A 17,701-nucleotide genomic window follows, 5' to 3' on the forward strand; every position below is an offset into this window, starting at 1 on the left:
GTTTGGTGTGGAGGTCTGTGCTGACCCTATCTGTGGCCCCCCACCTCCCCCCCCCTGCAGCAGAGTCGCATCGAGGACCGTCTGGAGCGGCTGGACGACGCCATCCACGTGCTGCGCAGTCACGCCGTGGGCCCCTCCCCCGCCATGCCCAGCGGCCACGGCGACATGCACAGCCTCATCGGCCCCGCCCACAACGGAGCCATGGGCGGCCTGGGCTCCGGCTACGGGACCGGCCTCCTCTCCGCCAACCGCCACTCCATCATGGTGAGTGACCTCTGGGGAGCGCCGCTCAGTGTGTGTGTGTGTGTGTGTGTGTGTGTGTGTGTGTGTGTGTGTGTGTGTGTGTGTGAGAGAGAGAGAGACGAGAACCATTTGACCAGCTTATTCTTAGCCTTCTTTAGAAAACACACACACACACACACACACACACACACATACATACACGCACACACAGCTGACGGCTTTTCATTGATTTTCTCTTGGATGGACAACAATCCAAAGGACATTAGAAGGAAGTGCAAATGTGTCTGTTATTAACCACAGTAGTACAAAGAGAATCGAGTGGTCGAGAAAGCCAGGGGATGTGGAGAGGAAAAGAAAGAGAAAGACAAACACTTCTCATTCACACACACACACACACACACACACACACACACACACACACACACACACACACACACAAGGCAGCAGCAGCAGAGTGTGTCTTATGAAGCTTGACGACTACCACATGTCTGTGGTGCAGCCCTGCGGAATGTGTGACATGTTGATGCAATTCAGACTGGACCTCCTTTGCTCTCCCTCTCTTTTCCCTCCCTTTCTATCTCTCTCTTTCTATCGCTCTCTCTTCCTCTCGCTTTCCTCACCTCACGCCTACTCTTCCTCATGTCACTCTCTGTGGGGTTGAGAAAGAGATTGTGGCCATCAGAAGAGATGTGTGTGTGTGTGTGTGTGTGTGTGTGTGTGTGTGTTTTGTTTCAACATCTTCAACATGCAATATCCCTAAACCCCCCCAACTCTCTGGACACTTGCTATATGTCTGCACTGACCGGGTCAGCACTGACTCCGGATCAGTGAGGTCACCACCAGTACCACGGAACAGGCCGAGCACATCCATTTCTGTACATAGACACACACACACACACACACACACACACACATCTGCTAGTCAAGCCACATGGAGTACCGCACAGCACATGGCCATGTATGAACACACACACACACACACACACACACGCACGCATGCACTCCCCAGGCCAGTGCGCATGGTCAGCAACAGACAGACTGGGGCTAAATAAAGGAAATGGCTTTGGGATTCAGTCAGACCTAAACCCTGGCTATGGACGTATTCCACACAGGCACAGGGAAGGAGGAGAGGGAGGGATGGAAGGAGGGAGGGAGGGAGGGATGGAGGGGGGTAAAGAGAGAAAAAGCGAAGGGGGAGGTTCACTTCAAAACATCAAGGAAGATGCTGGTAATCTTTTCCATATTTAAGGTTGTTTTTTTCTACTTGAAACAAGCCATAAAGAGGCAGCCAGCTGTGGGGAATAAAGCTTCAGTGGGAGGCAGGGAGAGAGGAAACACATGGGACTAGGCTGGAATCCTCACCACACACACTACACACACACACACACACAAGCTACACACATGCACACACATATGCACTCACACACACACACACACACACACACATATACACACCTTCTTCCCACAAACACCCAGGCAGACACACTAGTCATGCATATCTACATCCCCTATACAGTATAAAGTATATGCGTGTGTGTATTACCGTCTCTATATCACACACAGAAGCACATCTATAGACTATATAAACACAGTGAGAGGCCTTACAGGCATGCTGTGTCGTGTTGTTATCTATTACAGCGCTGCTAGTGAGAGTGGGGATACTGCGGCGGCGGGGCATGAAGCAAGACTGATATTTAACAGCATCACCAGCAACAGTAAAGCTCTTGCGTACTTGTGTGAGCCTTGTTTTGTGAGTCATGGGGAATAGTAAGACCCTTCTCACGCAAAGTCTGTGATGAAGCCACACACATCCACACTCACACACTCGCGCACACACACTCTCAGGTAGTGGCAGCAGGCATGTGGCTCTGGCTCTGACTATATCCATGTGCCTTTAGGGGCCCGTAATTAGCCGTTTCTGCACGAGCTCTGAGAGGCGGTAATGTTGTTGTGTTTATTTGCGTTTCCCTGTCAGTAAGAGGGCCCGTTGTTTGCCTGGCGTTCCCAGCACTGATGAGGCTGTTTCCTTAATACAAACAAACACTGAGCAGAGTCTGCGTCTCATAAATGGCGGCGATCTGCAGGGGCCGGCCCCCAGGTCCCCGAGCTTGTTTTGCAGCGCGGGGACCCGCTGGCCTGGAGACGGGGTCCAGGGGCCCCTCTGCTCTGCGTCCCGGCCAGGGTGTTAACTCGAATAAATGATAACGAAATGGTAAACAACTTATTACTTTACTGGAGCACTTCTTCACACATACAACGTTGGTATCGTCTCTCTAGACACACTACCCCAGGCCCGCGCATGCGCAGTTACACTTAACAAACTCCCCTTTTTTCTTTAAAGAAAACAACACAGTTCCTAATTTTAACTGAACAGTTCAAATATCAAAACTTTATGTCAAACATGTAACATCAGTCCGGTTGATTAATTATTTAGTCCTCTCATTCCTTAAGTCGCCATACACCTTCGCTGAGAGCCCTCAGCAGGACAAGTGCCGATGTTCCTTTCTTTGTCAAGCAGTCAGCGAGTTGTTCTTTGGTAGCTGACCACATGATGTGCTGAATGGTACCAGACTGAAGGAGCTCCTTGATGTTGCTGATCTCAAGACGCAGTCGTTTTTCAGTGACTGATTTTGTGGACTTGACAGCATCTAGCAATGACTGGTTGTCAGTTACACATACAATAGGTAGACCGCTGTGCTTGCAGTCACCTACAGTAAGTTCTGAGTACAGTGTAGATAAGAATATTGCATTGTCAATGCCGTCTGCAAGAGCCAAAGTCTCTCCTGCCAAAGTGCTTCTGACCACTCTTCTGATTCTTCTTGATTGCCAGCATATAGGTGAGAATCTTCCATTTTCTCCCATAAGCAGGATCAGATGCCCACCCTGAGTTCCTCCATCTGGAAGGTTGCCCATTGAAGAATCACTGAACACTACTAACTTCGTGGAGCTATCTTTTCCTAGGTGCTGGAACTTCAAGGTCACTTCATCAGATTTTAGTTTCCTGATCAGTTTATTTGCACAGTGCAGGGTCTGAACAGTTGCATGTTTTGTACTGGAGGCCAGGATGGATACATCACACATTACATCAGGCCTTGTTTGTCTTGCGACCCATAGAATTTGGCCGATCTTTGACTTCAACATGTCAATTTCTTTGTCTGTTAGAGACGCCTCTCGCTGAGTAGCTCTGACTGGATGCACTGGAATGGGTTGCAGATTCTGTATGTAAGTACTCTGTTGTACCTGTATCTCATCATTCAAAGAATTGAACTCTATTCCAATGTAGCTGAAGGTGTTATGCTCTTCTCGGCTTACTTGGAAGGCTGCTTTCAAGCGTGGTATAACTGTTGTGGAGAACATTTCTGAACCTCCCCAGACAAAGTCATCTACATGGCAAGCGAGGACTCCCATGACGTTACAGGAATCATCCAGCCAGTAGAAGACTGCTGGGTCAACTTGTGACAGTACAGCTCCCAATTGATACATAGTGTCTTTCACTTTATTGTACCAATAAAGAGAAGCATCTGCTAGTCCGTAAACACACTTCTTCAGTCTCCACAGAATGCCTTGGCTCTGAGCCTCTGGTGGTGGACGTATGTAGATGTTTCGAGTCAATTCTTTTCCTTGTAGGAAGGCTGCTTTAATGTCCATAGAATTCAGTTGCCATTTTCTTTGGCAGATGATGGCCATGATCATCCTCAGAGACTCAGAAGCACATGTAGGGGAGTCCTTTGGCAGCTCTTCTGTCTTTATTTCTTCAAAACCTCTAGCAACTAGTCTGGCTTTAGGCGCAACACCATCAGGAGTCTCTTTAAGTGTACACACCCACCGTGTTGAGATGCATCTTTGACCCTCATCTCTCACTTCTTCAAAGACATCATTTCTCTTCCAGTTACCCAGTTCAGCTTGCTTTGCAGAATGAAAAACATCATCGTTCATCAGAAGAATGTCCTCTTCATAACTGTCTGCGCACAGGTCAGCATGCTCGGATGGAGCCATGTGAACATTGTCCATCTGACTCAGATTAACTGATCCTGTAGTACCAGCAATGCTGTCTGGTCCACTGTACTGCATGTTGTACCAATCTCTGTTTTTTCCAGTAGCCTTTCCTGCACGGCCAAGAATCTTTCCTGTCATTATTTGTCCACTTTCCCTGTCTGTATATGACACTACTTGTCCAGCTTTCAGCTGCAGACTTTCAGGAGTTGCACTGGTGTCAGTTTGTGCACACGTACCCTGCTCAGGATGATATAAAGGAAGAGGAGCCTCTGTGTTGTTGTCCAAGTCCGGTGAGTCATCATTTGTAGCCATTTCCTCCAAACTTTCTGTGTCGTCTTCATAATTGAGTCCAGAGTGTTGTAACGTTGTTTGACCTTGGGTTCCTGCTTGCTGAGTTTCCATATCTTCCAATACGGTTTCTTGAGTGTCAACCTTTCGCAGTCTGGAGTGATGTACACGGACATAGGTGCCGCCGTGCCTCACAAAGATCACCACACCGTCTTGGCCAATGACCACACCTGGACCTTTCCACTCCGTACAGTCAGCCCGTTTGTAGTACACTTTGTCCCCGGTTTCATATCGATCATCATTCGCCCGCAGTTGTTTACGAAGGGCTCGTTGGATCCTCTCTGAACATTCTGCCTCTGTAAAGGCTTGCCGTGCAGCATGTAAAGTTGTAATATGCTGAGCCAAGTAGTTATTTTGTGTCGTTTCAAGGGCTGGTGGCTTGTTGATCAGGACGGCCGGCATGTTTGGGTTTTGGCCGAACACAAGTTGGTATGGGCTGTAGCCGTGTACATTGTGCATTGAATTCTTTGCCATCAAAGCCCAATCCAGAGCCATTCCCCAACTACATCCATTGTCCTTTTTTATTTTTAACAGGATTTCAGTGAGGGTTTGGTTATGTCTTTCCAAGAGACCATTGCTCCATGGGCTGTAGGCTGCAGTGGTCTTGAGTTCAATGTTGAATTTCTCAGCCATATCCCTCATTTCTTCATTGTTAAATTCACCTCCATTGTCACTAAACAGCCTATGAGGAGGCCCATGTACACTTATCCAGCAGTGAATGAGATGCTTCACAATTTCTGTAGGTTTCTTGGTTGTGACAATACTCCCCGCACTGAAGCGTGTGAAGTGGTCAATGGCATGCAGGTACCAAACTCCGTGTTCTAACTCATGTAAATCCACAGCAACTGTCTCATTGTAGGTTGAAGCCATGGGTAAGCCCACAGCGGGCTTGGGCTTTTGTCTGCAGTATCTAATGCATGTTTCACAATTGCTAACAATGTTTTTGAGAATTGCAATGCATTCATCATCATGGTTACCTGCAGAGTCCAGTAGTCTTTTCAGTTTCTCCACTGAGGCATGTCCAAATTGTTTGTGTAGCTTTAGCAGAGTCTTCTGTTTTTCCTGTGTTGTCATATTTTCAGTTACAGTCAGAATTTCTTCCTCATTTTGGATCCCATTGTTTTTGAGATAATCCTCAGCTCTTATGTTCACACAATAGTGACCTGAAGAGGTTAATTCAAGTTTCACTGGTCGTTTGAACATTACAGCTTTGTCCTGCTCAATGTCTAACACAGCGCCTGCTCTTTTCAGCGATGCTTTGCTTAAGAGCAAGGGGATGTCTACCGGGACAACTTCAGTTTCTATATGACACTTAGTCTGAGCTATCACAGCTGGAATTTTCACACTCTTTGTAGAATGGACAACTCTGCCATCACCAAACCGGAATGATCTTGCACTGTCTTTGGTCTGCAGTTTGGCTAACTCACTCTGTTGTAATCCAGCTACATAATGATCAAGCCATTTTTCTCCACATACAGTTCTTGTACAGGCTGTGTCAAGGACAGCTGATCCCAAAGCCTCCACCATGAATATTTCAGAGTCAGACAACGAATCTTTTGAAAACAAAGTTATGTTACACTCATCTATGTTTTGTGTTAACTCTTCAATATCCTCAGTTAATTTTGCCTGTTCGTTTTTATGGGGACAATCTTTTGCCCAGTGGTAAGTGCTCTGACAGACAGCACAGCGTGATCTTCTCCCGAATTTATCTAATGGATTTGATCCTGGCACAGCACTTGAAGAATTCGTTCGGGCATCCCTTTTCCCAAATCGCGTGTAGTAAGCACAATCCAAATCACTTGAGGCAATAGCCCCCTCTGGTGGCGAATTATCACCAAAGATTCGCTTCAATGCTGATTTCATGCTACTGAACGTAAGGTCTGAGCAAGCGGTAAGTGCCAATTGTTTATCTTTAACGCCAAGTCCTGCTGTATCAAGCAGCTTAAAAGCTAAAACAGCATCAGGAAGCTTCATTTTCAACTTACTCATCTTGTTGTAAATCCTTTCGAATTCAATAATGTAGTCCAGCATCGAAACGTTAGTCTCTCTTTTGATGTTGTCGAACTCCGTGTACGCATCATACTGGCGGTCTTTCTCTTCTTTCAAAAACACGGTATCCAATTTGTGCAAAAGCGTTGTCAGTCCATTATCTTTGTTCAAATCTGCCGCAGCTATTTCCAGGGCTGCGTTCCTTGCTCTTCCTGATAGCGACAGGGCAACCGCCAAAGCCTGTTTGTTCTTATCTAGCTCGGTAACTAGCTTCCAAATTTCAACTTCGTTTTTCCAACTTTCATAGGACTTTTTTTCATCAAACAACGGTGGTACTTTGTAGTTTTTCGACGACATCCTCTGCTACCAATGTTAACTCGAATAAATGATAACGAAATGGTAAACAACTTATTACTTTACTGGAGCACTTCTTCACACATACAACGTTGGTATCGTCTCTCTAGACACACTACCCCAGGCCCGCGCATGCGCAGTTACACTTAACAAGGGCCCCACACAGCCTGTTTATTTGCACACCTCTCACCTCACGCCGGAATCAGAGGAAACACACACACACACACACACACACAGGGTCACACGCACATGTGACTGCCACCTCAGCCCCCACGGCGCAGACTGACCCCCTTTTCGCCCGGTGACATTAACCATACGGCTGTCCGTCAAGACGCGGAGAGAGGGAGCGCATAGAGGAGAGAGGGAAAGAGAAGAGAGAGAGAAAGAGAGAGAGAGAGAGAGAGAGAGAGAGAGAGAGAGAGGGAGGACAGGAACGCAAGATGGTTAGAGGAGGAACAGGAAGGAGGGAAATAAAGCTGCGTTGGTCAGAGGGTTTTGGGTTACGTGTTGTGCTGCGCACATGGAGCTGAGCAATGAACGCTGTGGGGCGTGTTTGATTGAGGACTGATATGATTGGTCTCTTATGAGGGTATGTGTGTGTGTGTATGTGTGTGTGTGTGTGTGTGTGTGTGTGTGCAGTAGTGAGGAGTGTTCCATGGGAATCAGTGGAGATATTTGCCACAACATCCCACAGTCTTCCACTGATTACAGCGCTTAAGTCACACTCCAGCCATCTGCTGTTCTCATCACCCATTTACACCACGCACACCCCAGCCCAAGCACATGCACACACACACACACACACACACACACACACACACTCTCACACACACACACACACACACATAAACAGGCCCTTACTCACATGCTCACACGACACACACATACACTTATACTCACACACACATGCACACACACACGTACTCCCACGTCAGTCCCCAACACCCAGAGAGGAGGTTTAAGGATTGTCCTATTGAAACGCTAATGTGCTTAAAACACCTGTTCGTGACAGATTAAAGTAGATCTCATGTAATTTGAGCCCCTATTGCACATTGATGGAGCTGTTTCTGATGGGCTGTTTAACTGAACTACATTTCTCTGGATTGTTCTGCGTTAAAGGCGAAAGGAAACATCTGCTTAAGGTTTTTTTTTTTTTCCTCTCTGGCTGTTCTCTTCTGTTGTGGAGTGAGGCTACAGCCCTGAGAGTCGGATGGCAGAGAGCTCCAATGTGCCTCTCGTTAAGATGGCCACACTGTGGGCAGTGTCCGTGAAGCGGAGGAAAGCTGCGCCGAGATGCTCATTTAGAAATGTGTGTGTGTGTGTGTGTGTGTGTGTGTGTGTGTGTGTGTGTGTGAAAGTCCGCGTCTGTCTGAGCACCCACCCCCCTACTGCTTGGTCCAGTCCACGTGAGGAAGGCTGTGTGCATGGGAGGGGGCTGCTGGGGGGGTGGAGTAGGAGCTGCTGTTGGTTGGTGGGAAAAGTTGGTCACCTGGTTGAGATCTGCGGGGTATGCATGACACCTCCTCCCTTCTCGCCCTCCCCCCCCCCCCAAACACCCCCCAACACCCCACCCCCTTGGGAAACAGCTGGATCATATTTGGAGAGTTGCTTTCCTACAAGCCAGGAGTCAGAGACTGGGGAGGCTGAGGTCATGGGGAAAGCAGGTGCTCTCATGATGTGTCTGAGAGGAGCGTTACGGAGCTGGGGGGGGGGGGGGGGGTGTGGAGGACAGCGTGGGCGTTGGGGTTGGGGGGGATAGTGAGGCTCAGGGGAGGAGGGGGGTGTTTTGGTTGGAGTTTGAAGAGAGGCATGTGTTTCTCTGCTGCCACTGGTGTCAGTGTGTGAGTACGGCGTGAGAGAGGGGAAGAGAGAAAGAGAGGGAGGGGAGGGATGCAGCTCTTTGCTTCTTAAGCGATTTGCCTAATGCGCTTTGTTCAGTCTAATGTTGTAAAGACACACCAGATAACCCCCACACATCCCACTTTTCCTGTCTTACACGGGCTTTGCCAACAAACACACGCAGGCACAATAACACAGTGTCCCACCTAGTCATCCTGTGACGACCTGACCATTCCCCATCTCCCCTCCCATACACACACACACACACTTAAACATCTAAACATCCGCAAACCCTCATCACATGTCAAGGGTTGCGCAGGGTAGGTGCGGTATTATGACCTAATCTTTAAACACTTTCAGCAGTTCACCGAGGCTGAGTGTTCCTCTAAGCAGTTTAAATGGATGCGTGGCCTATTAGAAGGCAGGAGCTGGGCGCATTACAGCTTAAAAGAGTCGGAGTAATACCTTTTAAAAGTGTCTCCCCTCTGAATAAATAGAGCGTAAGCTGCAGTAAATCTTCTGGAGATAGCAGATTGTGGTCAAAAGCCATCCGATCTGTGGCTTTTTAAAAGGGAGCTAAAGTTCCACCCCGTTTGAGAGCTGGAGATGGATGGAGGGAGGTGCACAGGATGAGGGAAGAGCTGCGCTCCGAATCTTGTTCTCCACCAGAAATGGGGAAATGGATGCCCCCTTCTCCTACAGTGATTAAATGGGCACAAACGGCAAAAACCAGGTTACGTAAAGTCCTGCTCAAAACATCAACACAGGAGAGATAGAAGGAGCTCGAGTTGGGAAAATCTAGGAAGCTGCATGTGGACACGAGGATGTAGAGATTGTTGGTGTCAGAAAGTCACTAAATCCCTGCCCAGAAAACACTGTGATGTGTGGTTCATTAAAAAAGCTTTAGCCCGGTGTTTGCCCAGTCCAGCAGTGTTTTACACGAAACAGAATGACACACTGGCTTTCGGAGTGTGCATGTGTAATGGAACTTGTGTCTGTTATTATGTAGCATAACTGTAGCCCGCCACATCCGCACTCACTCACTCCTCGACGAACACAGGTGCTGACACGAGTTTCAGTCAGTGCCACAAATGTGGTCACACTTTAAAGTTTGGGGGTGGTTTTGAGAAAATGGTGGTTTTGGCATCGCTCTGCGTATGCAGGAAAACTGTACGGGGGTACACAAACACTTATCTGTGACTAAAATACAGGAAGTGGTAAGGGTAATTAAGTCATGTGTGCACGCGTATGTATGTGTGAGAGTGCATGGAAGAGAGTGTGTGTGTGTGTGTGTGTGTGTGTGTGTCTGGATGTCTAAGACGCACAAAGGCACACTATTATACTCCCGTTTTTTTGCCCGACGACCCCCAGCCCTCCCTCCCTCCCTCGCCGTGGAAACGGCGGCTTGACAGAGGCAGGCTTTGTGATGCGACTTTTCCACGGCCGCCCCCAGAAGCGGTGGCCCCAGTGTGCCCCCTGCTGTCTGCAGCGTGCCACAGCATGCCCCCCCCCCTCCTCCATCCTCCCTCTCCCAAGCACAGCGCCCTGCTCCAGTGGAAGCACTAAAAGATGGATTGCGCGCCCTGTCCAGACCGTGTTTATCTGAGCTAAAGTGCTTAAGCTGGGGCTGCCCATTAAAGCTGCCTTTAGACGAGCACCCCGCGCCCAGCTCTCCCACCTCGCCGCGGGGCCAGAGTCGCTCCGTCGCTCCGGCCCCGTCAGAAGAGCGCATTCCCCCGTAATCTGCCCTCTAATCTGGCCCGCTTATGCTTGCCCCCTAACAACTCGGACATGAAACATGAAAATTGTGGCTAATCGCGGCGTCTAAGACTCCTGACATGACACTTCTACTGGAGAGCACGGAGGAACAGCTGTGCGGGATGTGTGAGGGAGACAGAAAAGATGAAGTCATGGGAAAGGTATGCCCGCGCGCCTCCAGTGACAAATTGCATTCAGACGGCCGATTCATTCATCAGCCTTGGACTGTGGAATCCACCGCGTGAATTCCCCTCTCGTTTCAGCAGGGCCGTGAGGGGGAGTTCTTCACGCAAACAGGAAGCACAAACACGCAATTATGCCCTTGCTTAATTACTAAGGGAAACGAGACCTGTATGTTCTAATGTCCCTTCGCATGCGGTCCAATGTGCTGCCTGCTCTCTCCTGGGTACTTGCCTTCGCACATAAGCATCTGCATATGCATAGAGAGCAGTGCCTCTCGCTGGCAGTTCATACAGGCCCAGGCCTGTTTTAATTGAATTAACATCTAAAGACGCTACATCTGCAGTTCCAGTGCACTCTAAATCTTTAGCAGCTGTGCTGGCCCACAGGACCAGGTTCCCATTCAGGGCCAGAGGAACAGTTAGACGCTCACACACTGCACTATGTGTGTGTGGCTTGCATCAGCAAGAGGAGAGTGGGGCTCGCTCTGCCAAATGAAACTTCCTTCTTGCAACCAGACCAATGCATCAGTGTTTTCAATTGGTCTTTACAGGGAGAATTGGAAAGTAATACTCACGCAATACACAGGCACATGTGAACACACACAGACGCGCACACACACACACACACAGACGCACACACAGACGCACACGCACACAGACACACGCACACACATACACAGTGTGCATGTCTTGACCTCCCCTGGATTGTAGCGCCTCTCTAGGTCCTGACACCCCACAATGATAAATACAAAGTTGTTTGATGTCCACCCACGTCCTTTTTTTTCCTGCCCACAGAGGAAGTCAATTTGTTCCAACCATTCAGAATAATGTAAGCCATTCTCCTTAAGCAAGCCTGCTTTTCTCCCCCCTTCTCTTCTCTTCTCCTCCAGCCCCTCCCAGCAGCCCACCAAATGCTTTTGTTCATCACTTTCAATTGTTTGTGAGAGTCGAGGGCTATTTTTAGGGCCATAAACTTGTCGCCCTATTGTATCACTGTTTGACGGATGGCCCCTTGATTCAGACGCTGACCTTGGGACGAAGACTTGCACGCGCAAACACACACGCGGCACACACACATACATACACACGCACAGGGCAGGCCTTGTGTGATGGAGCAGCTCTGGAATGTGTTGATTTAGTCTCACCATGGTCTATCGCTTTAATAGCAGCACCGGGAATCTTCATATATGAACCAACATTTTGTTTTTCCCATGTAGGCTGTTTCATTCAGTGTCAAGCTGTTTAGCATCTTTTGTGCAATAAAAAAGATCATGTTGCTGATAAAAAAATAAATAAATTCAATAAATTGTGAATTTCCAGTTGTGTGGAAAGATTTAAATCCGAAAGCGTTTTTAAATAAGATATTATTTGTAATTCCTGCCCGTCTGGCAGTTTTAGGACAGAGAAGATTCTGGATTCAAACACCTGCTGTTGCTGTCACGTATAAATACTGTTAGCCATACTTGTTCCCCACACATGTTCTCCTCTTAATAGAATCTCTTTACACATCTCCTAAATGCCACTGAATCTTTTTTTTTTTACATTTTTCTCGTCTTTCATTCTTATTCCGTCTGTTTCCTTCCACGTTGGCCTGGTGAGGTTTTTCAGTGCTTTCATTAGAGCGCTGTGATGGTCTGAACGTCACGTTTCATCTTTACGGCGTTGCTGGTCTGTAGCCAGCCTCTGATGGCACTTATGCCGTAATAGTGCTGTTTATTACTGTACCGTCATGAGGAAGCAATTTTCCCTCTTCTTTGAACACTGGCCAGGGGTCAGCATGTTTTTTGAGCTTTGGGAGGAAAAAGAAAATTGTACACACACAAGAGCATACACACAACACACACACACACACACACACACACGCACAGAGCCTAGTTCAAAGCCTCATAGAACCCCATCCAAACTTCTCAGACCACCCGACATCATACACTCACTAAGATGCATAGTGGAACAGTGAGTGATTTGGTGTGAACTAGAGAGCGAGAGCATGAGTTTTGTTTTTCAGCATTTGATAAATGCCCTTTGATCTACATCATAAAGCCTCTTCCCTCTCTCCGTCTAAAGTGTTCTCCTTTTTTGTTCATTTCCTCCGCTTCCTCCTCTGGCATTCCGAATGCCAAAGCCTTACATGGCCTCTCCGTGCCATGTGTTTTATGCTGTGGAGTTGCCCCAGCCGCAGACACAGCATCTCTTGTGATAGGGTTAGAATTTCATGCTGTAGCACATGCATGCTGACCGGGGTGGTGGCGGGGAGGTCATGACCACTGCCCAGATGCCAAGTCCTTTTTTGTGTAACCTCCTGCCCCTAAACAACAGTCTTACACATCTCTCAGACCTGTGTGTGTATGTGTGAGGGTGTGTGTGTGCGTGTGTGTCCGTGTAGAGGTGTGGGGTAGACCTGACTGAAACTTGGGTCGTCATTTATTAAAAAATTCAGGCCAACCTCTCTGTAAAAGTTTACACCTACAGTACTAACTGCCAACACCAAAACCCTGAAATTTACGACACACTATATGCGACATCCTGCAATTTCTAAAAGCCAACATAAGTAGGCTGTTTGAATGTATGGCAGGACTACAAATGGGTTTTTATAGTGTGTGTGTGTGTGTGTGTGTGTGTGTGTGTGTGTTTTTATTCATGATGCCTAAGTTTTTATATTGACCTACCAACTCACTACCATGAGTAGAGAGCAAAGTTTTGTTGAATACCTCCAGACATTCAGATTCATATTCAGATTAATATCACAGGAGACTGATTACTGAAAGGCTGCGATGTGGGGAACATAATTATATTTTCTTTGTCCCACAAAAATAAACATCAAATGCTTGCTCATGTTTGTTAAAAAAAAAAAAAAAAAAATCTATGAACAAGTACTGTTTCTTCATGAGGAGTTTGGTGAAAAGCCAACCCTAGTTATTCTAGTGTGTGGGGGGGAGAAAGAGGAGAATGGCAGCCTACCAGTGCAGGTTCTGCACTCATACAGGCACAGCGAGTGCTCTTAGTCCGTACCAAGTGAGCTTCAGATGGCATGGCCTCCTTTCTTTATAGGCCACTTAGTTTAGCATCAGCCAGCACTTTCATTTGGTGGTGTCAAAAGTGCCATGGAAACAATGAAATCAAAGTGCAACCTTCGCATTTATCAGGACTGTGGGAGCGCAAACACAAAACAAAACAAAAAAAGACATCAGCGACAACACCAGGGGCGACAACAGCCCCGCGCGGATGGCCCCTTTGCCCCCCCTCTCCTCTCCTCCCCTCCCCTCCCGCATCGCAGAAAGTTCCGGCGCTCCGCCACTCTTGACCCAGAAACTCCTGCTCCCGCTCGACTCCGGGGCTGCATAATGGCGGGTGCGCATGAGGCGCCATCTTCCTGATTAGCGGTGGCACGGCTGACAGGGCGACACGGCGCGAGCGAGCCGCTCTCCCCAGCGACGCCCCACACCGCCGGCTCCCGTCAGCGCGCGCAGCCGCTCAGCTCCAGCCTTGAAATCCAACAAAAAAAAAAAAAAGAAAGAAAGAAAGAAAAAGCCCATTAAATATGTACGCCAGAGCCTTCCATCCGCAGCCAGGAGTGTGCCATTTTGCATTTGGGGGCCGCGCGCTGATGAAAGACAAGCAAACAAATGGCGTCTTGGAACACTCCCGCGCCTGTTCCCGCCACAAAAGCCCCCTTCGACATTTTCTGATATTTGCATCGAGCTGGGGAGGCGTCGCTGACATCTAGGAGCTGTCAGAGGCTTAGCTGGAATTACAGGCAAGGGGAGGGGGAGGGGGGGGGGGGGGACCTGGCAGGTACTCAAATTTCTTAAAAAACAGAGTGAAGAAAAAACGGAGGAGAGTGATAGATACAGAAAGGTGGAGTGCAGGCGAGGGAGAGAAGAGACGGAGAGAGGGAGAGCTATTCTGCCAAATCGCAATTCCTGACGGATCTCCAGATTCTGTCGGGGGAATTAGGAAGCCCACAATTAAACATATGGGCATTAAGATAATTGTCAGTTGTGTTGGCGGACATGATGGAAGCCAGATGGGGCAGAATCAGCGCGCTCCTGCGAGGCTCCCTGGGAGATGGCTCTGCATTTTACCTGCCTCAGCGGCTCCTTCCAGTGTGTCAGTGCTGGAGGAGCGCAGAGGTGTGCGGAGGTGCTCGGCTCTCCCCCTTCACTCCCCCTAACTCTCCCTGCCACTCTCCCTCCACCGCTCTCTCTCTCCCTCTCTCTCTCCCTCTCTCTCTCTCTCTCTCGCTTTTCTTCTGCCTCATTCTCTTCTTTTCTAACTTGTTTACCTCTCCTGCTGTTTGAATATTTGCTCTCCTGAACTCCCCTTCACTCTTTTCTTCATGCTGTCTTCTCTCCTCTCCCTCTCCTCTCACTGCTACTTCTCTCTGGGATGTGTGTGGATAGAGTGCCCTCTATAGGTCACCGGCAGTAGTGTAGCACGATCATAGAAATAAATGAGGGAACGGTTCTCTGGGGGGGCTGTGTGTGTGTGTGTGTGTGTGTGTGTGTGATTCTTAGCCTCTGAGTAATGTGTTTTCCCTCCATCGTTGTCTCTGCGCAGGTGGGCGCTCACCGTGAGGATGGTGTGGGCTTGCGTGGCAGTCATCCAATTGTGCCAAACCAAGTGCCAGTCCCACAGCTGCCCGTCCAGTCGGCCACCTCGCCCGACCTGAGCCAGCCAGACCCCTACAGAGGTAAGTGAAAATACACACACACACAGGGCGGGCACCACTACGTGAGCGGGCATGCCAAGGCCTCCCGCCGACAGACTCCATTTCACAAAAACAGTGCCACCTCTCCGCAGCCATCTCTCACACTAAGAATACCCCTGCAAGCTCCCCGCGGCTGAAATGCCCTTAGCAGTTATTCCAATGCCAGAAATGGTACCAACACCACCTTACAAAACAAAGCCAAATCATTTCCCCATTTTTTTAATTATGTTTATATTTGCACATTAGCATAATAATAATTTCTACATTGAGAATGTGATTGTATATGTGGAAATGGAGACTATACTACAGATCAAACATAAGTTGATATGCTTCAGGTTATAAAACTACAAAAGCCGCAAGCACTCTGAATACGTCCTAAATAAAAAGTCCTAAAATGTTGAGTACAAATTAAATCTATTGTTTGGTCAGAGAAAAACAGACAATAGAATATCTTGTCAGAAAACAGCCAAAATATTGGACTGAAATTTCAGATCAACTGGAGCCAGCAACATGCCAACCATATAAAATCAGTGCACTTGGCATTCCCAGAGTGTAATGTGTAAATAATTACGACCCTGCCGAACACACACTCGCACACAGTATAGTTGAAATATGAATATGTAAAAGGAAATTGTATATGACCGACGCCGCAGGGCGAATTAGCCTCTGGCGTGTTTAAAGGGGTGAGCAACTGCTCTGTGAAAACTGCCTCCTTGGCAACAAGTCCCCCTGGAAGCCCCAGCCAAGCGACTAATGAGGTGTTGAGCACCATAAAACAAAACAGGGAAACAAAGTTACACAGCCACAGCCCGGGCCTCAGCGCAGCGCCACTCCCCAGTCAAGCACTATAAATAATGTACTCACTATCAAAATATTATTTGTGAATTATAGACCAAGGGAAGCCATAAAGGCCGCGCCGTTTTGCGGTGTTTTCTCCTCCTGCCTCCCGCCGTCGGATTTCTCCCAGACCTCACTTCGGCGCTGAAGGGAGTTTCTTAAGCCCCAAAAGAGCCGCCGCCGCCGCGCTTGTCTTAAATGGACTTCTCGGAGACGAGGAGCAGTGGAGGGGCCGCGATATGAGCTCCGAGTGGCGCTCTCACTTTGATTTTTAACCTCATTAGGGCTGTCAGGGTTTGCGCTTTCGGCGGTGGCGGTAACCGGTTTTGTGGAAGCGCACGGACGGGCAAGTGTACAGGATTAGGGCTAAGTTGTTTAAGGAATCCATGAATCGTGGCCCTTGTCAAGCTACAGCATTATGAGCCCGAGTAATATGCACTCCACATTTCTCCTCAGTGTGCAGGCCTGATTTGATCAGGCTCACAGGGTCCTAATGTCCGCTCGCTTCTGTCACCTCCCGTGACTTTTGGGACTCGATTGGGTGCTCGAGGCTCGAAGCGGCGGGTTGCAAGCCCCCCAGACTTAACCGGATCAAACTGGCCCCTGTGAGAGCGCACAAAAAAACACACAAAGTGGAGAAATCAATTAGAGAGTTGTGTGGGCGCGGGGACGTGCTCAGCCAGACCGAGATGGCAGGCGACTCCAAGAGAGGAGGAGAGCGAGGGAGGGCGCCACACACAGCCTGGACCGAATCAATGCATTGTTCCCACACCTCCGCCTGCTCCCGCCGCCACCGCCCCCTCTCCTCCTATCACTCCCGTCCAGTTCACGGGGGCCAGGCAAACTCCTCCACTTACGCTCTTTCGCTCCGACTCCCTCTGTCCACCCCCCCACCACACACACACACACACACACTCACAAAATCTCTCTCTCTCTCACACACTCACACACACACACACACTCACACACACAATCTCTCTCTCTCATACACACACACACACACACACACACACAATCTCTCTCTCTCTCTCTCTCTCTCTCACACACACACACACACACACACACAATCTCTCTCTCTCTCACTCTCTCTCTCACACACACACACACACACACACACACACACACACACACACACACACACACACACACACACATCTCTCCCTCCCTCTATCTCTCTCCCTCTCCCTCTCTCTCTCTCATGGCTGTGCTGCAGACAGGGCCTGGAGTGTTTGCGCCGCGTCACATGGCTCTGCTTTGTCTAAGTTTAAAGAGAGGCACAGTCACTTGATTTGACTTTGACTGCGCGCTGGACGAGGGGGCATTCAGAGGGGGCATTGAGCGGACCTGGCATCCGTAAACAGACGCTGGATTGTGCACTCAGGGCTGGGAAACAGAGGGCTCGGGCTCTTTTAGAGAGGGCCAGTCAGTCCACACAGAGGCCCCGCAG

At 48.8% G+C, this 17,701-nt stretch overlaps 2 protein-coding genes across 17 annotated transcripts in view; one reads left to right on the forward strand and one right to left on the reverse strand.

The window, feature by feature from the left end:
* The window catches only part of LOC134100640 (transcription factor 4-like), a 150,461-nt gene that overhangs the window by 122,981 nt on the left and 9,779 nt on the right, over nucleotides 1-17,701 (forward strand). For 14 of the 16 annotated variants that reach the window (XM_062553977.1, XM_062553976.1, XM_062553982.1 and 11 more), the window contains 2 exons: nucleotides 61-264; nucleotides 15,267-15,399. In XM_062553977.1, coding sequence (XP_062409961.1) covers nucleotides 61-264; nucleotides 15,267-15,399 — 337 coding nt within the window. The remainder of the gene's footprint in view (nucleotides 1-60; nucleotides 265-15,266; nucleotides 15,400-17,701) is intronic. The other 2 variants (XM_062553972.1, XM_062553975.1) reach the window with 1 other exon arrangement.
* On the reverse strand, nucleotides 2,433-7,046 carry LOC134100639 (uncharacterized). The gene is made up of 2 exons (XM_062553970.1): nucleotides 6,573-7,046; nucleotides 2,433-5,750 (listed from the first exon to the last, which is right to left on the reverse strand). The coding sequence occupies exons 1-2, from the start codon at nucleotides 6,931-6,933 to the stop codon at nucleotides 2,683-2,685; spliced, it is 3,429 nt and encodes a 1,142-aa protein (XP_062409954.1). The 5' UTR covers nucleotides 6,934-7,046; the 3' UTR covers nucleotides 2,433-2,682.

Source organism: Sardina pilchardus, chromosome 14 (genome assembly GCF_963854185.1).
Source record: "Sardina pilchardus chromosome 14, fSarPil1.1, whole genome shotgun sequence".
NCBI lineage: Eukaryota > Metazoa > Chordata > Actinopteri > Clupeiformes > Clupeidae > Sardina > Sardina pilchardus.